The 20,431-nt window shown below is 42.3% G+C and overlaps 1 protein-coding gene across 1 annotated transcript in view; it reads right to left on the bottom strand.

Moving 5' to 3' along the window:
• Positions 1–20,431, bottom strand: part of ascc3 (activating signal cointegrator 1 complex subunit 3) — a 204,200-nt gene that overhangs the window by 92,276 nt on the left and 91,493 nt on the right. Inside the window, exons 12-14 of the mRNA XM_034101747.2 lie at positions 4,131–4,307; positions 3,840–3,911; positions 932–1,066 (exon numbers count right to left, since the gene is read on the bottom strand). Of these exons, the coding sequence (XP_033957638.1) occupies positions 932–1,066; positions 3,840–3,911; positions 4,131–4,307 (384 nt within the window). The remainder of the gene's footprint in view (positions 1–931; positions 1,067–3,839; positions 3,912–4,130; positions 4,308–20,431) is intronic.

The following is a 20,431-nucleotide window of genomic DNA, read 5'->3' on the forward strand; positions in this document are numbered from 1 at the left end:
CAGTTCCACCCACTGTCTCTGCCACCTCCCTCCATGCCTCGCTCCTCCGGTTTGTATCCCGGTAGATGAACAGAGACTGATCATACAGCACCGGGTGATTCACTCCCGCTCCATTTTTTTGAATATGAGGAAATGACCTGCGTAGTCTCTCCCAGCATACACGCGGTTTGATTGGCTAGCGCTTGTTCTGGCAGATTTGCATACGCAGGATTTGATTGGCTGATGCCAAGCATCGAGCCTCAAAAGTTGAACATTGTTCAACTTTTGATGCCGATAGATGCTCGTGATGCTTGCAAAGCCATGCTCCCCACAATGCAGTTCGGCGAAGTTTAAAAATCTTCTACGTCACCCCATTCAAATGAATGGGCGAAGCGTTGAAAGCATTTTTCGATGCCTGTAGTGTAGACGGACCGTTAGAGTTTATTCAAGACATGTGGTTGAGTTACTCACGGGCTACAAGTGTTGCCTGTTTTTGGAGTTTATACGTCATCAGAGGACGGTTATGTAAAAGTAGATGGCGGAACAAAGTTAATAGAGCATGACATCATCAGGTCAGCACTGGCAAGGCGCTTTGCTAATGCAGATGCACACATTTGTGTATCAAAGTTCACTTAAGTAAATTCAACAGATTTACTTGACAGGGCAACTCAATGGGAACAAACAGATACTGCTATAACTGCCCCAATTCTTTTGTTTTGTTTGTGAAATCTTGTTCTTGCATACAGTATGAACCAGTTGTGTAACCAACATCAAACACCATAACCTCTGGATACGTTTACAACAGCAGTTTAGCCAATGGGATTAGAAAAAAGCTAATGTGACTATGCTGAAAACCAAAATGACCAATCGTACCCTGACAAAGCTACCTGTGTTGTTGTGAGGGAATTTAAGCTAACAGATGTTAGATGATGCTTTTAAAAGGACATGGTACCTGTTTCTCACAGTGGCCGTAGTCTGCCCCCTGGTTCGGTTGGAAGAAGCCTATCTCTCCGTGGTTCTTGGCTATCTCGATCAGACCCATTGCCGTCCTCACTGTGGCATTACGGGCGTGGACAAACACCATCACCTAAGGCATACAAAGACAGAAGATAAGGAGGAACACAATATTGACACATACTCACACAGAAGTTCAGCTGGTTATGCAGTTTGTCCAATCTGTAAAATTGGAATTTCAAGTCAACAAGTTCAACATTTAATGGATCAAATGTAAGATCATTGTCGACTCGCTTAACCTTCCGTCACAGTGGTGCAGGAATGAGTGCTACAACCTTATGAGTCAGCATTTTACCACTTCCAGTTCCCTCGTCCCAAAGTAATGATTTATTATGACTTACCCCAAGCTTAATAGATGTTGACATTTGTTTACATAAAACAGGTTATTAAATGGAGAATTTCTGTAGCTTGTGTCTTAAAAACGGCAGTTGCTAACAAGTGACTAATTCAAATCACTGAACGCCATCATGCCGAACATTAGCCGCCTTTAGCTTAGCGGTGGTGACATGAAGCCATACGTCTGTGATGTAGTCCCTTTACATTGTTAGCTATTTACTTGTGGCGATTGCATTTACACACCAACAATTATATATGTGGTGTTTGTATCTGGATATTATCTAACGTTTGCAACTGATATTATTTTATACAATAATCCAAAATCAAACGGAAAAAGGCCATTGCTCTTTGTTGTTCTTGCAATGCTAACTTCCAGATCGTGGAGTGCTACTGATATGTTGATTGACCTTGAAACACAAAAGCAATCAGATGACGGTTTAACAATAAGCAGGGGAGGTAACCATAAACTAACTAGCTGTTTCCATAGCAATGTGCAAAGAGCAGATTGCATATCATGCGACGGCAGCTTTGGCCAGTAGAGAGTTGACCATCGCTCTTTCAAAACAAAAAAGAAAATAACTGATTATTATTGAACAATTGAAATTAAAGACCCTCCCATTTGCTATACTTTTAACAATTTCAGGGGCACATGGTTATATAAAATAAAACAGAAGGTGTTCTAAATGAAAATTGAGATAAGGATTGCATATTCAAACGATAATAGAGCACTAAATAAGTGTTACAATTACCTGTAAAAAGCCATGAAAGACCCGGCGGATATTGTTTTGATGTCTTTGTATTCCGTAGTATGGACATCTTTTATTAGACCAAAGCACATTGCATGACTGCACACACCTCCAGCTACCGGCTGTGTGTATGCTACAAACACAGTTGGTCCGAAGAGACCACTGCAGCAAGCGTTATTTATTGAAGGTGTTTTATCGGCACCACTGAGCGCTGTGGAAGCATTGTCGCTTCTCTGCTTATTAAACTTCTTTCTGGCAGCATGCGCCCAGGAGGGTGCTGGGAAAATCATAAAGGAAATGTCATCCATCAGATCCTCCCAGATGAAACTAGTATATGTCACAGCCACTTCTTGACCATTTAATAATGAGCGATAGGGAGGCCCCCCCCCTCAAACCCACAGGGCGGACTGGACCATTGAAGAGTGTCAAGAGGGGGATACAAAAAGTTGTTAGTGGTAAAGTAGAATTAGGTTAGTTTACAAGTTTCCCATGGCTGCAGCAAGATTCATTTGAAGTGTGTCTCTGAGGGATATAATGGGCAAGAGAGAAGGACAAATGCTAGAAAAGGGGTGTGTGTAAGCGAGTGTGTGTAAGCGAGTGTGTGTAAGCGTGTGTGAACACTTGCAATAAAGTGAGGCCGACAGGATAACACCAGTGCTCAAACAGGCGTTCAACTCCTGCAGCAGATGGGAGCTAAACGGTAAAGTCTGAATTCACAACTCTCATCCTCCCAGCAGACTTTCTGAGGCTGCAGAGAGGAAGCAGAATGAGCGGAGGCTGGTGGGTGGGAGAAGGACGGGGAGGGTAACACTGAGGGAGATAAGGTCGTCAGAGACTTCAGAAAGCAGGTGTTCAATCCAAAGGGTTTGGGAAAAGATATACTGCAGGACAGGGGTTGCGCTTTTTTATTGGCGCACGCTCGTGAACTGTTAGCGCCGTGTTATGCATGCCCACTGCACCTCGCAGGAGCGCGCACAGCGTAAGTAAAAACCCACAGAGATTCCAATGATCTGTACGGCAAAGTACGATTTGGAAACGTTATCATTTCCTTTTTGGCAAGCATGCATAACACGGCAGAACACCGGAGCCGCGCTGCGGGGACACTTTGCCGCTGTTCCGAGTTTGTTCTAATCCGTCAACGTGACGGACTGCTTTCAGATGTTTCTCTCTGCTGCAGGAGGTCCTATACGTGGAAAACTACATTGACCATCTTTTTTTTCATTCCTTCCTGTAAAATACATGACAAGGTCCTGTTAATCCCATATAAACACTGCATGCCCCTTGCCCTGTATATATGTCAGATATGTATTTGTTCCTGATTCTTCTTCCATTTGACCAATTTCTAATTTATTAATTTCAATTTTTCTTATGTGTGTATAGGAAGCACTCTATAATATATAGATAAAGCCTCCCTAACTTATTATTACTGTGTTTCTCTTTAGGTTCTTCTAGTCATGAAGACGTATGACAGAAATGCATGAAGTAGATTTAAGCAACCTCGTTAAAAAGTCAAGGAAGTAGAATACCTGAAGTATTAAGTTCCTTTTGAGTGTTAACATTCAAAAAGAACACGATCCATGTAAAAGTGAGATACTCGTAGACTTCATCTCGTTCTTTTCGGTCAGAAGAAGCTCGCCTTTTCACTTTTTGAAGGGTATGAATATTTTCGTATGTGTATTTCAGTTGTATGAATTAAAATATGATGTACTCCTCCTTATGTCACATGCTTTCTAGAATGTTCTAAATATGCAAAAGAGCCCTTACCTGATGACCGTCTTTAACCTGCTCCAGAACTTTGTTGTAACAAATCTCCTCCATGTCATGAAGCTGCTGGATCTAAACAGGAAACAGAATTACAACACATGTTGTTATTACTTAACTGAGACGATTGAATTGCAGATATATACAGCTTAAACACAAATATAGAACTTGTGGGGTGTAGCAGTCGTTCTTCTTGAAATAGTTCATACCATTGATATTAAGAACGGATACATCTGTGCATGATACATTACAGGGTCATAAAGGTTTGCAAATACTTCATCTTTGTGTTTTTACCTTGTTTGTGGCTTTGACGCCAACAAAGGTCTGTCCGAGGGGCACGGGTCTGAAGCGACTGTCGAAGAAAAATAGGCCGATGTAGGGGTTGACGTGCAGGAAGGAGGCCACGTCCAGGTAGTTGGGCAGCGTGGCTGAGAGTCCCAGGATCCGGATCATACTCTGGGTGGATTCCACCTAAACATGGGGAAACAACATGGTCATGATTACAGCAAACTATCATATGCATAGGAGAAGGAGATACAATACATCTGCTGAGATAGCTAAAGGCAATGTTGTGAAAGGAAAGTATTGAGCACAGCTTATCTTGGAGGATTTAAGAGGCCCTATTATGCTTGTTGGGGTTACCTTTCCTGTAGTGCGTTATATAGGCTGTTGCGCTTTTGTCTGCAAAGGCTCAAATCCTTGTGTTTTGTAAAGTAATTCATTCGAATTCCACCAGTTTTACATTTTAAAATAAAACAGCTTTAGTTCTGCTGCCTTCTGCACTCACACGGTAACAATATCAAGTTGGCAGACGGCACAACAACCTTATTCTCAACATTAAGACGGACAAAGTGCTCATCTTGAACTGAAAGACGACCAATGGTGGCCCTCGCGCCACTCTCTATGGAGCTATTTCAGGGTCAAGTTTTGATCATTCAAAAAAATACAATTTATTTGAAAGTTCAAGTTTTTATCCTGAACTTTGAAAAATACAATGATGTATTCAAAATAAAAATAAGTATTTGAAATCATTTTTCAAGTTGAATATCATTTTTGATTCAGTTCAGCAATTTTTTGGAATAAAATATTTCTTTTCAGATTTCACTTTTATACATATTTTGATATTTGAAACCTTATTTTTTTTAATCGTTTTCAGATTCAAAACAATTATTTTTTCAGTTTCAAATCTTGTTTTTTCAGGCTTCACATTGCTTTTCACCTTCAGATCGTTTTTCACCTTCAGATCGTTTTTCACTTTCAGATATTTTTTTTTCGCTTTCAAACTTTTGGCCCTGATATTGCTTGAGGGGGCGGGGCTTAGCAAAGAGTAGTTTGGCATCCTGAGTGGCAGGCCTCCCTCTGTCATGTTGCCTTCATGGATGTTAGGTAGCGCGAGAAATATAACTCAATACTTTCCATACACAATACTCCCGTGATAGGAGATAGCTAACCGGGTTGAATTACATTAAGTCTAAGGTACATGTAACATTTAAAATGTATATGATTTTTGTTATGTCCACAGAGGTAATTTATGCCCTAATTATTTCCAACAACTTTGCTCTGTTTCTGTCGCGCTCCCAACAACACAGAAAGCTAAACAGTTTAAAGTGAAAAGCATTCCAGGAAAGCATCAAACACACTTTGAGCCAATGGAAATGTCTTCGTAGGAAAACATAAGCACATTGTAGAAAGTGTGTAGGTGGCTTTGGGGTCTATGTCTTTGACTTATTTGATAGAGTTAGTGATCTTGCTTCTATCTATACTGCATGTCTTTATTTTGTCTTTGAAACCTGAAGAAAATTCAATATGTCGTGTAAGAAAACGTGGGTGAGAAGAGAAAACGAAAAGTGTTGGGGGGGGGAGTCCCTATCTGTGAGCCTCCTGCTGGATGTGACAGGGAAGATTGGTAAGGCCTTTAATGTGATGCAGTACCTGTCAAAGCATCCCATCAAGATAAGACCCAACGAGTTCCTGCCTGCACTACACAGCCACACCACTCCACTCCACTCATACTGCAGATGTCACGTTCACCTACAGACTCAAACACTCTGCAGGCTTTATTTCACAGTGCCCTTATCATTATGCAACTATGAGCTTAACTGCCTCTGTAGAATCCACGTTTCAGTGTGGTTTGTGGCATCATCAAATGATATGGGAACATAAGGTGATTGTGATTAACCGCTGGATTTACAATCGCCCCGAGGAGTGGGTAATGAGCTGTAACTAAATGAATAGGTCACCATATTAAAATGAGACACCGTGGTGACCTGTGCAGTGTGCAGTCCTCTGTGGCTTTGCACCGGGGTCCACGTAGCCCCCAAAGCCACAGAGAAATGAGTACAGTAACGGTCAGGAGAATGACATGCACACCTGAAACGCTGCACATTCTAACCCTTTACAGAAACTTATATTCCTACAGCTGATTTATACCTCAATCAATTAGTGAATGTTAAACACACGAGCACTGTGAAGAGTCATCACTTTATAGCATTCATCTGTTTGCAACTCAAATATTTATTTTGTATTACAATAAGCAGTATTCTATTCCACTGTACAGTATGTAATGGTACATTATGTTTTTGGCTTGTATTTCTATATTTGACATGCCCACGGACACAACGGCCTGACGCAGTGGCGGCCGAGGCGGGTTTCGAACTGGTGTTCACCTCTGGTCTGATGATCAACGCTCTAACCCGCTGGCCACAACCGCACCGAAATATAGACTTCTGCATTTACTTCAACATTGATCATGCAACATTCTCTTGCACTATTTTATGTCTTTATATTATTTCTAATATGTTTCTTTTTGCACCATTTTGTATTATTTGTTATTGTTTTGTCTGTTTTGTCATTGCCATAACTACACTCTATCTACTGTGCAGTTGAAAGTAAAGCTTTTGATGATTCTAATCTATTTAAGTGTAGTAATAGTAGACTAAGGGCGCATCTCACTTCGGTTAAATGGATTCCTTGCGTCACTCACTTGCGTCGTTTCCCTGCCACTAGTCCCTCCCTCCAGGGAAGCATGGAGGGACGCAAGGAAACCACGAGAAGCAGGGACATGAGTTTTAAGAGCAATGGGACGTCGTTTCCTCCGCGTTTGTGATGACGCCGCACAGCTGATCGCCTGACAGCATCAGATCAGTGCATGCGCTGCATCGTCCAATCAGTGAGCGATTCACAGTAAGGGGGCGGGGCGAGTGTCTGAGGATTTCACCGGAGGATGGTCTGGTGGTTCCTCGATTATAGCTCCTCTGTTATTGCTCCTCGATCCTCCGGCAAAAATAAGGCCACTGGGACGCTACTCAAGATGGCGCAGACAAATCAACGTCCGGTGATACCGCGACCGAGTAGCGAGGAAATGAAAAATAACCGAAGTGAGACGCACCCTAATACTTTTGGGATCTGGGACACTAAAGGGCCCTACGACCATCAGCTTGTGCATCCTCAAGCTGCATGGACAGCAGCAGAGCAAGCTGAAAACTCAACATGCATATTATCCAATCCAGTCTCACGGCATTTCGTGTTCACCAACACGATTTTTAATCTATTGATTCGTGTTCACCATCACGATTTGCCCCTTTTTTTCGTGTTGCACAGCACGATTTTAAAAGCAATGTATTTCTACTGGTAACGTGTTTCGTGCCTGCAGGCTGCAGCACGTCTTTTTCTCCGGTCGGGTCGTGGAAGACCGGAAGCTGTGTGGTTCATAAAAACATGTTCTTACTCAATATCAAGCCACAATTATTGCTTTTATTTTAAATCGTATAATTTCGGACTTTTGTTGCCGTCTGTGAGGAAAATAAATGGGGCTCAGAGCCTCAGGATACTGAAATCTGTATTTTTAAAATCTTTTTTTCCTTCTAATTTGTTATTCTTTTCAAAATAACACACTGTTATTTACTCACCAATAACACTCAATTATCCTTGCTTTTATTTATTGGTTTAATTCCATAATCTCGGGCTTTTTTGGCGTCCGTCAGGAACTGAATTTCAAAATAAATATAACCGGAAACAGACGTAGGCATTTCGAGCGATTACCCAAGATCCTCAGCTATGGTTTTAAGTTCGTTGATTGGATGTGTTAGCCGCAATGCATGCTGGGATTTGGTGTTTATATTATATGAAATCCGGAAAACATTTTAAAAGTATAAAATAATACTTAAGTCCGAGTGCTCTTGCTTTTCTCTTTGAAAGTCATCACATAACGGCATTGTAATACACGGTTCGGCTGCATTACATATTACAGATCTGCCGTAGAACTTTCTTTATTTAGAGAGCCCTGATGAGAAGACCTTTGGAAAAATTGGAAGAAATGGCGCCGAAACTGAATACTTGACGTGGATCATAAATATATCAACAATTAAACAACATCTTCAATTTCTCTTCACACAATACGTCTCCTTGCAGTATCAACACTAATTCGGCTGACTTTTACATTTGATCTAATTCATAGATAGGTTATATTTACACCATAACGGTGCACAGCTGATAGAAAAGGACTGTAGTTTTCAAAGATATTACTGATTTTCTTTGAATGTAAGAATGTAAATACTGAGTCTGAAATAGTATAGCAATATGCTGTAAAATGATGTGAAAGCATGCATAAAACTATACATCTTCAGATGTTGTACATACACACTAATAATACAAAGTTATTATGGCTGTGTGCACCTTGTGTGCACCTCCTAGTGGTTAAAGCACGTTATTGAATTATTGTTTTTATGTGTTATATTTGATTAAAAAATATTAAGAGTACATACTTTCATAGGGGGAAAGTATAAATATAGAAATATAGAATATAAAAAATCAAGAAGATACTATAAGTGATCTCTACAATAAAACAGTTTAGTGCAGGATGTACAAAGATATTAATAGGAGGAGGTGCAAAACAGAAAAACGGATTAACCTTTATTTAAACATTAAATATTAAATATTAAGCCTGACAACGTAATTAACGTCTAATATATTGCTTTCCTGCAATGTTAACTATGTTGAAGCACTTATTTTAACTGATATTATACACATTAATTATACTCTTATGTATGTAGATAGAATAAGAAATGTGCAGAATATGACAGTTTAATGCTGGAGGTACACATATTGATAGATGTCTTGTAATGCACTGTTGAGGAACCTGTGACCCAAGTTTTTCATTCATTGCATAACTACACCGTAGTTGTGTATGATATGTCAATAAACCTTTGAAAATCTTGAAAGGGATGTGCAAAATAGCCATAATATACAGTCTTTAATTAACTATTAGTAGAGAATAACAAGTAATGAATATACTTTATTACTTGTTTCCATTCATGTCAATTGCAGATACATGTTTAGTCTTCTCAATCACCAACTATCAAATATCTCTCCTGATTGTTGGCACTTGACAATCACCTTACCTGCATTTTACTCAGGTGTAACTAAAGTCTGATTTAAGGGTTGTTTATATTTCACATAATTAATCAGAATCTGCAAAGTAACTCAAATAAATGCAGTGGAGTAAAAATACCAGGTTAACCTCTGAATTGTAGTGGAGTAGAATTACAAAGTAACAATGAGCTGTCATGTGGGTATACGGCATTAATATAATGCTGCGCATTATGGACACAAGTGATTTTCACCCATTTATTAATTATATGATTTACATTTGATAACACCAATGTGTTTAATAATGGCAACTTCTAATTGTGGGAAAAACGAAAATGTTCAGTAGAGACGTCCCATAGAACATTTTGCGAAACACAATAGCCAGCATGTGTAGTTCTGGGGGGTGTTTGATTCCAGTTTTGGATTGTCTGGCGTGGTTTCGTTCCATTTCACACAGCTGTGCACGGGAACTGTAGTCCTAAACGATAGCTGGGGATTATGGGTAGTGTAGTGTCTTCGGCCATCCTAAACTCAGAAATGTTGACAATCGCAATGATGCTCGAAATGTCCCTAAAAGGCCCACGTCTGTTTCCGGTTATTTTTATTTTGAAATTCAGTTCCTGACGGACACCAAAAAAGCCCGAGATTATGGAATTAAACCAATAAATAAAAGCAAGGATAATTGTGTGTTATTGGTGAGTAAATAACAGTGTGTTATTTTGAAAAGAATAACAAATTAGAGGGAAGAAAATATGGCACGAAACACGTTACCAGTAGAAATACATTGCTTTTAAAATCGTCCTGTGCAACACGAAAAACAGGGGCAAATCGTTATGAACACGAATCAATAGATTAAAAATCGTGTTGGTGAACACGAAATGCCGTGAGACTGGGTTGTATTATCGCTCTATAAAGTTATGGGCAACGTTTTTCTAGCAAACATTGATTTATTTACACATCCCGGGTTCATCAGAGCCTTCTCAGTGAAAGGAGCTGCCTTTATTAAATGCTGCAAACAAGAACAATGAAATTTGACACGCTAACAAGCTACAACATGCTCGACTAACGGGAGCTGCATCGTTGGTTAGAACTCTCATTCTGTTTCTATAGAAATATGATGAGCAGCTTTAAAGAAGGGCAGGTCTGGGGTCTTGGAAGTGACTTCAAAACCAAGAGAGGTGGGAACAGAACAATTTGTTTCGACATGCACATGCTATCTATTTTCCTGGCCCAATAACCTTCATCAAAAACTCCTTAAAACTGATTTGTTGTATTCTCTGGACGTTAAGAATCCTATTCAAGCAGCTAGCTATGAAAGGCACAGTTTATGTAGAGCTAACAGTTCCCTTAAATACCAAAGCATGAAGAAGAGGCCCCACACGAGGGGAACATTAAAGGCCTTTGTAATAAAGGTTAGAGGGACGTTATCTTGAATGCAGTGCATAATTGGTAGCGGTACATCCAGCCAAGGGAATGCAGTCCAAACCACCATAGCTCTTCCAAGTGAAACATCAAAGTGATAACTGGCTTGGTGGTAAACATTTGCATAAAAAGGGGGACAAATATCATTTACTTTACAGGGATTTCCATATTAATGTGTCTGAAGACGTCAACTTAAGCACCTAGCGCATCAGAAGACGTCGCCGTAATTCCTTCAGCACAATCAATTATAGCAGCCTGTCAGGTGTGGCAATAATGGGACAGAGAGCGATGAAGGCGGATCCGGGCTGCAAGGCGTGCCGCCTGCACCCCATCTCCGGTTGGAGGGCGGTCTATGAGCTGTTTACACATTCTCACACAAAGACAAACAGAACCAGGCTGCTTCAGTGCCACATTTAGATAGCATTTGTGTCAGGAGGAGCAGTCGTACATGTACAGTGAGACAATCCTGTGTAGCCTCTGCAACAGAAACAGCATTAGGTGCAGGTTCAATCATTCTCTGTGTTTTATCTATTCCTCGTACAAGCTTGTTATTCTTAAAAGGGCAAATACAGTAGCCGCTCTCTTTTCCACAAACCTGCTTCCACAGTCTCAGCGAACATGTTCAAACTGCTGGCAGGACACATTGGAGTAGAAGTAGGATATGGTTTCTTGTTAACCTCGGGCAGAGCCACACCAACAAAGAGTGGATCTACTAACAGGCATGGTATGTGTATCCACATTCTATTATTCCTCTAAACCATAGAACTCCATTGTTGTGCGATGGCTATGACTGGTACCAACAGTGCTGGAAGAAGTACTCGGGTCCTGTACTTAAGTAAAAGTACTATGGTCTTTAAACACTCCAATACGGTCCTTATTTCTAAATGTTACTTAAGTAAAAGCTGAAAGAATCTAAATGTACTTAAAGTACAAAAAGTAAAAGTACTCATTTAGCAAAATGACCCTATTCAGAAGAATATGATCTTAAAGGTGGGGTAGGTACGTTTGAGGAACCGGCTCGAGATACACTTTTTGTTATATTCCATGGAATGCTCTTAACATCCCGATAGCAATGAATATCTGAAGAGCTTTGACAACAAATCCATTAAAAAATATCATCTGTGGAAGCCGTAGTACTGTAACAAGTACGACCAATCATCTGAGCCGGCCCGGCTAAAGTAACTGGATGGCCTACCTGCCTGTCAGCCTTCCATCTGGGCACAAACTGATCTCGTGCCCTCATTGGTCATGTGCGCGTTCGTATGTGTTGGAGGAGGGGCTCTGTGAGGAAGTGGCGGATTTTCTCCGGCTGTGTATTTTCAAATTCTAGCGCATTCGAGCCGGTTTCTCCAAATGTCCTACCCCACCTTTAAGTATTATCAGCTAAATATACTTCAAGTATCAACAGTAAAAGTACTTGTTATGGAGAATGTATCTTACCAAAGTATTATTACTCTGGTTATTATATTATCCTGTTTTATACATGAAAGAGCATTTTAGTACTAAAAGTTCATATTTAATATTAGATACAAAAAGTTAGATACTTGAAATACTGTGTAGATTAGTACTGCATTTGACCATATCAGCTTATCGAGTGTTCTTATACTGTATGTACACAGTAACGAGTAACTATGTGTTAAATAAATGTAGCTGATAAAAGTATGATATTTGCCTCTGAAATGTAGCAAAGAAGAATTATAAAGTAGCATTAAATGGAAATACTCAAGTAATGTACAAATATGTCCAAAGTAAGATACTTAGGTAAATGTACTTAGTTACTTCCCACCACTGCTCACCAAATGTAGATGATTCTGCCACTGAAGCTAGTTTGATAAATGTTTGCTATAAGCTAGCAGTATGAGTGAATACTGTATCTTAACCCCCTTTCAAAGTCAAATACTGTATATTTGTGAGTCCTTTATAGAGACAATTACCATTTTACTCAACCCTCCTCCTCCTCCTCCTCCTCCTCCTCCTCCTCCTCCTCCTCCTCCTCCTCCTCCTCCTCTTTGCAATAAATAATTTTTTTCAACCACACACATTTTTTCTCAAGAGGAAATGTAGTTGCTGATCTGTATCTCTAACAGCACTGAATCAGATGACTTGTGGCTGCTACAAAAATATTTATTCTGCCCCACTCCATTTAAAGGTCCCATGTCATGTTTTTCCGGTTATCACCCGTCCCCTTGTGTTATGAAGGTTTTTCTCTATGCATGTAAACGGTCTGCAGAGTCACAAACCCTCAAAGTATACCCTGTAGCGAGTAAAACTCTAACAAGACCTGCCTGTGCTGCCCCAGAACGCCTCGTTGGACATTTCTCTTTTTACATTGTTTGCTTCCTGGGCTCTGTGACGTGTGAACACCCAGATCAACAACAAATGACCGGATTGGCCCAAATGGACCAATCCGTGGAGCTCTTCACACACGGATTGGCCCAAATGGACCAATCCGTGGAGCTCCTCACACACACTCCTCACACACACTCCTCACATCCCTTGGCTAACTAACAGGGAGTCCCATTGACTTGCATAGAGCTCCCTAAATGCTGGTAATAGACGAGTTGGGATCGTGGTGAAATGCTCTCCACAGACCCATTCTCACAGCGTTATAAACCTTTTTCTTTCTCAATATCAAGCCACACTTATTGTTTTTACTTCGGTTGTGAGTGTTTGTATGTGCTCAGGATGAGTTTCGCTTGTTCTCGCTGTATTGCCGACCCGGAAACCTGTCTGCTCCTCGCAGCAGCAGCGGCGAGCAGCAACGAGCCTCGCAACGAGCCTCGCAACGTCCCGACCAATCAGAGCACACTGGGCTCACAGGGAGGGGGGGGGCAGGAGCTCCAACAAGCCGTTTAGGACAAATGCGGCTTTCACACCAGCGCTTTTCAGTTTCTAGCTCCGAGCGGGAGCTTTTCTGGTTCAGCTCCGGTTTCCCTTTTCAGCTCCCGCTCTGTGCACACCGCCCACTGGCGCCCCAGAGCTGCCCTTGCTGCGTCATGACGTCACCGTTTACATCGCTGATTTGCCCCCCAACGGCAGCTCACAACAACAACAACTGCGTCGGGTCGATGATCGTGTTGCTTTTAATCACACGAAGCCAGAATAAATTGAATAACGACTTCTCCAACCTTATACTTTGCTCCAGAGTGCCGTGGTTCATTGTTTATTAATGTGTTTCTGCAGCATTTACCGACCGCTGCAGTGCTGGCTGCTCTTCCACGGGAGTTTATTCTCCCGTTAGCTCCCGGTTAGCTCACACTGCAGCGGCCGCTCTAAAGTATTCACTGTCCGACTCACACAAGCAGCTGATGCATATCCCCAGTTCCCCTTAGCCTAAGTGAATGTGTGTCAGTCTGAATTGACACTGTTTGGTATCACAACGCTGTTATGAAAGTTTCTCTGGTATAAAACGGGTGATGTTAGCATAGCAACCGAAGCTAAACTGACTACTTGCATCCGATAGCTGCAATAATACAAAACAACACGTCTGCCTCTCTCCACAATGATCGATAACAGTGAACGGATGGTCAAAGTAAGGTACAAATAAACAGAATCACACAAAGCCTCGTTAGTGTTGCCTGACTTTATAAAGTGTGTTTATAGGCACTACTGCTTGTAGGCAGGCATAACAGTCGACCCATGGGAGGTGGGTTTAGTTTCCTGCACGCCTCGACGTAAGAGAGACGTAAGCGACGTCACCTCTTAGCTCCAAAGCTCTTGCCTCTGGACCGACAATTTTTTGGAGCTGGAAATGAAGCGGATTCCGGAGCTAAGAGCCGGCGCAGCTCCGGTGTGAACTGGAAAACCCGGCGCTTTTCAGGCTCTAGCTCCGAGCCGGAGCTGAAAAGGCGCTGGTGTGAAAGGGGCAAGAGAGTGAATACCTGGTGAATACACATACTTTACAGAGATGCTGTGAGAAACCAATGTGAGTTTGGAAAATTGCACAATTTAAATCTATTCTAGTAGACCTCAACAATGGAAATATGATCAGTAGAAATGGCCATGACATGGCACCTTTAAAATCAAATCCTATATACCGGTAATCATTTTCAGTTGACCACTTTTTTTATTACACACATGTTATTTTCCGACAAATCTTGATATAAACGTTTGTAATCATATAGATAGACAAACAAAATCAGAGATATCAACGATACTATCTGGAAGATGCATTGTATTTAATGTTACGGAGCGCATTTCTTTGAGATGAATGTGAGCAGTGTGCAGGCTTCCTGAAGTGAATGCAAATGGTTAACCTTAAAACTTGTATTTTCAAATATGCAGAGGATAACATCATTCAGTGAGCTAAAGCCCTCACAACAGTTGGCTCCTCCTCACACCTCTGCAGAGTGTTCATCGCCCAGCAGTGCCAAAGATCAAGGCTACAGTGAGAGTACACACACAACAGTAAGTGTGTGCTTCGCCACGCTCCTTTTCCTCGCAGAGCTTCCAACACAAACAGAAAACGTGGACATAGCCTTGAATGGAGTTAAATGGAGGTCAACACAATAGCTGGAGCCCAGTAAAGCTGATGATCTGAATACTGATGGGACTGTTGAGGTCAACTGAAGGCACATGACATGTTCTAGGAGGAATACACCCTGATGCGGAGTTCTCCATTTTCAACACAAATAAGGAGGTTGTATGTATTACCCCTCATAAAGCCCACAACCCATTTCAGAAGGAGCCGTGCCTTCCCTTTTCACTTCTGAGTGCTGACACAGCTCATCTTTTTAGATTCCAAGAAAACAGTGTTAAAAACGTGTGAAATTCAGCCATTCAAAGGGCACTAATGGCACATTTCCACTGCAGCGGGTAGCCCCGTTTAAGCGTCCCTAAGCGTCCTCGCTCAGGCCTCGGGCCGCCTCGCTGGCCGTCTGAGGCCGTGGCGCATTCCCATTACAGTTTAGGACCTGGGGTAGTTACTATAGCAACGCAGTGTAGGCGGGGCGATCGGCTTTGTTGTTCCGTCGAGCTCCCGCTGGATTTGATCATCCCCAATGAGATGTAGGAACGCCGTCACCTCCTCGGTCGACCACGGTGTGCTTTTCTTTGACGTTGCCATTTTTGTAGCTCCTCCGTTTACAAAAATGCTGTGTATCAAAATGCTGAAAGCTTGCTTCTAGATATGCGACGCTAGGGATGATATCGCGCGCGATCTTGTGACGATTCTCTCCGACCAATCAGCAGTCAAGAGTGTTGACGTCACTAGTTCAGCCCTGGCCTGATAGAACCACGATTTGATGGGGCCGGAAAAAGAGGGAAAAAGTACCCGCTAGCCGGTGCTACGCTATATGGAAAGGCCACCAAAAACTGTCCTGGCCGCTTGAGGACGGTTAAGGATGCTTAAACGGCGCTACCCGCTGCAGTGGAAATGCACCATAAGTCCCGTTTACACAGGGACGACACGGGTTGAACCTGTATCCATAGTGTCTCTTGCGTATAGCCCTTTCGTTTACACGAGGCCGTAACAAAACGATAGAACGGACCCCGCAAACGATAACGGGTCCCAAGGTGGATAGATCTGCAAACGGAGAGCTATGGGGGGCAAACGGCTCCGTCTGTACGCCTCTACGATCATTTTCTGATAGCTATGAAATAGCCCCGCCTCCCTCTCCCCACGTCTCCTGCTCAGAGATCAGCTGCTGGGCTATCAGAAGAGGGGGAGGAAAAGAGAGGCTCCGTTTATTATTCTTATATTATTATATAGAGTCGTTATCAATTTGTTTTAAAGCTCAATAAATAACAAAGAAGACCTTTGACCGGCACTTTTCTAATTTTGTACGGAAGATTTAAACTTTAACGGACATGTTGACCGGCGGAAACTCTGCGGCACGGTCCCCTCGTCCCTTGGAAGAGGCGGAGAGGTGGGTGTTTTTCATCTGCTGGTGGATTACCGGAGAGATCTACAGCAGGAGAACACGCCGTCCACCACGGAGAATAAACAGAAGGGCAACCATGGCAACCATGCTCCGGGGGTCTTCTTCGCTGCTTTTAGTGTATTTTGTGGTGGCAGCAGCGCCACTTACAGGCCTGGCATATGTGCTACAGCGTTTCCAGCGGTCTCGTGTGAACGGACACGTTAATTGAGCCGAATGCGTGTGAACGGAAGACTTTTTGGAAAACGCATACGGTGCGTAAACGCAAACGTTCCCGTGTAAATAGGGTCTAAACCTACATTTGTCGTGAGGAGTACTCTTCAACCTGTGAAAACAGTTGTATAATGTCTTCTGCGGCTCTGGAGGAGCTTTGTAAAGTGTGAAATAACTTCAAATGAAATCTAAACTTGGTAATGCTAAACTCCCCAACTCACCCTTTTCTTTGGTCTCTTAGGATTGCTATAAATCACTTCAAATTGAATATACCACAAACACAACTAGCCCTATTTTTGTTATAAAAGAAAGAAAGAAGTGAAACCGGATGATGTTGGGATGTGGATCAACAAGCCGTTGTTATGACACTTGCATGAAACAAAGCCCACCATATTTGCTTAATTATTGAACACAATGCTGTTGTGAAAATATCTGTGTCGATGAAGATGACGAATAAAAAGAGCCTCTGTCTGTAGCCTCTTGACTTTAGTCGTCAGCTTGTTAAACTCTTGTCTGTACTGTATCTCTTCTAGTGCATTGATTCACTTAAGCTGAGAAGACAAAATGAGTGATTCATGTCACCAACAGTATCAAGGGATTGCAGCCGGATCTGCTTTCTATACTAAACATTCTAGAAAGTCAGAAAAGCCAGCCAAGAAGGGCCAACTTGCATCAAGAAGGCCGGATGCACCGCAAAAACGATGAGAGGTTCTCACAGACGGCAAACATCAGCTGATTGTCGGATTGGTGTGGTTTAATGAAACACATACAAGAAATGGACATTCAATTAAATGCAAAAAACAAGTAACAATGAATATATGCAGGGCTGCACATAACATTCTAACTGGTGCGCAGGTGCTCTAACCGAGGTCTACCAACCAAAAATAAAATGCTCTCGGAGAGAGAGAGGAGAGAGAGAGAGAGAGAGAGGAGAGAGAGAGAGAGAGAGAGAGAGAGAGAGAGAGAGAGAGAGAGACTCTCTCCCTCTCTCCCTCTCTCCCCTCTCTCTCTCTCCCCTCGTCATCTAGACTCATCTAGAATGCCTTTATCTCCGGTAGAAGCACTCGAAATCTCTCGAGAAAATTGCCCCTACTCAGCCATCTTACGTCGGTGTGTAGTAAGAGGTCAGTGTGAACACAGTCGGCATCCTCCAGATATGCAGGAAACAGCCGTCTTTGAAGAGGTCTTGCCCGAATAGAACAGGCCACTTTAAGTGACATCCATTACCTCTTTCATGTTCAGCATTTTGCGATGAAGCCATTAAACCGGCCCACCATCGCAGGCGCGATTTTAAACGTCCGAAAAATGTCCTCGCCCCGAGTGTGTTCCTTCATTGGCAGAATTGTCAGCAGTTCCTCTTTCGCCGTCATGTCTGTGAACACCATCCGGATAAAAACGCACAATTGTGCTGTATCGCTCACGTCAGTGGACTCGTCTAGTTGGAGTGAGAAACACTCGCAGTCTTCTATGTCCTTCCTGAGTTGCTGGGTCAAATCCTCAGCCATGACTTCACAGCGACGTGTGACTGTGCTCCGTGATAATTGGACGGCCTTGATAGCGTTTACTATTTCTGTTTTGTTTGTGTAATCCCGAAACAAGGCGTCTGCTGCTTCTACGAAGGCTTCTTTCACCATCTCTCCATCTTGAAAGGATTTGTTGTGTTTGATTATAGCGTGACTCACTCGTCGAGATGCTTCAGTGGCTGCCTTTGCAGTGGATGTCGGCTTTAAGAAAAGTGACTGCTGTCCAGCTAATTGTGACTTAAGTTCCCTCACCTTTCGCTTTCTCAACTCGCTACTCGGAGGGAAGTCGCTGTCATATGCCTTGTGAACACTCCGATAATGCCTCTCCACGTTACCTTTCTTTGGCAGAGTGACGCTTGACAAATAACCTTTGAATGTGACATCACAAACAAATATTCTTCCTCCCATTCTGGGTGGAAGTGGTATGTCTTTAGCTTTTTGCTCGGTCCCGCACTCATTTTGTTGTTCGTCTCTTATTTACATTAATTTGAGTTTTCCCGGCACTTGACTGATTTTATATTGCTTTGCATTCTGGGTTAACAGACTGGAAAGCGATAGGTCGCTTTTTCTGTCAATCAAGTAAACTCCTGAATTAAGTGGCAGGGAGGCCAAGGGAGGAGGGATCACAACCTGTTTTGTCTATTTTAACGGAGCTTGATTTTTTGTTTTGAATGAATGACTCGCGGTCTACCAGTCTCGCGGTCGACGTACTGGGCACCTCTGGCCTACATCATCAGCTACCATGTCTGACAGAGAGGAAGACAGTGAGGAGAACACTCAGGAGGGTAGTGATGACAGCTTGTCGGATTATTAGTCGTGCTAATGTTGTCTTGTGTTCACCTCTGCATATGTGTTCAGTGTTCACCTCTGTGTATTCAGTAGGGGTGTTGAAAATAATCGTTTCTACGATGCATTGCGATGCGGACGTGGACGATTCGGTCTCGATGCAGTGACGGAAGATAATCGGTTATAGAGTAGTAACGTTGCTTCCCGATTTTCCGGCCGCGGCTTTACTATGACGTGACAGCGGCACAGCAACACGGAGCAGTCTGCTTTATCCACCAACACAAGAACACCAGTCCAGAACCAACAGCAGAAGGACCCGCTCTGAATCAGTCCGTGTCGCTGCGGCTCAGAGACACAGACAGGGATTTATGTTTTTCAAAAATAATCATGTCAGGTTTTTGGTGGATTTAATTAAGTCTTGGATTGCAGAGTATGAATGTCCTCTAGCAATTTGCAGACGATATATACGTGTGTAAAGTTTGTGAAGGCAGGAGGAAAAAAGCTTCCGCGATCACCGTCTCCTCCGTTCCTCCAAGCCCCGCCCCCTCCCTGAAAATAATGAGTGACATGCTGAAAGTGACCCGATAGAAACTTTATTATTCACTTAATCACTGAGATATAATGAAGCTAATTTAATCTCATACATTCATGGGATTTATGTAACATTAAGACAGAGAATGTAAGTGTGCACCCACATGCAGTATTTTTGTTTGTATATGCTGTTGTAAATACTCCTGTTGTCTGCTGTGTTCAGACTCAAGTCCTATGTGTGATGCCACATTCAGGACATTCAGTGTCTTTCTTTAACAGAAGACCGTGGCTAGAAGCTGCAGCTCGACTGCAGAAGCATTAGCTTTTTGTTTTTGAGGATGGAACAACTTCACACACGGAGGCTAGACCTATACAATTCATTTATTTTGGTTTATAAATGAATGTCAAGACATTTATGTTATTGATTTCTGAAGCACTTTCTAAATAATAAAGAGAGTTCATATGTATTTACTGCATGTATGCATTGATGAAAAATAAGCCATGTGCAGTAATATAGAAAATTGAGGATGCAACACATTGGTATGAATCGTGATGCACCGTGATATCGAACCGAATCGAAGACAGGATAATCGTAATCGAATCGAATCGTGAGACCAGTGAAGATGCACAGCCCTAGTATTCAGTGCCGTGTGTCTGGCAAATAAAGACCCCCTCAAAAGTGACGGTTTATTTCATTTGAAGGATGAGTACCAAGCAACATCTCCAGGTGCTCCTTTGAGAACCAAGTGAGTTTGGCAATTTACTTGTCCGAATACATTTTTCACTTGTCCAGAATGGACAAAAATTGGGGCCACTGGAATCTTCTTCTTCGTCATCGTATTTTACATTTTCCCACAGTTTTTACGACCCCGCT

This window comes from Pseudochaenichthys georgianus, chromosome 16 (genome assembly GCF_902827115.2).
Source record: "Pseudochaenichthys georgianus chromosome 16, fPseGeo1.2, whole genome shotgun sequence".
In the NCBI taxonomy this organism is placed as follows: domain Eukaryota; kingdom Metazoa; phylum Chordata; class Actinopteri; order Perciformes; family Channichthyidae; genus Pseudochaenichthys; species Pseudochaenichthys georgianus.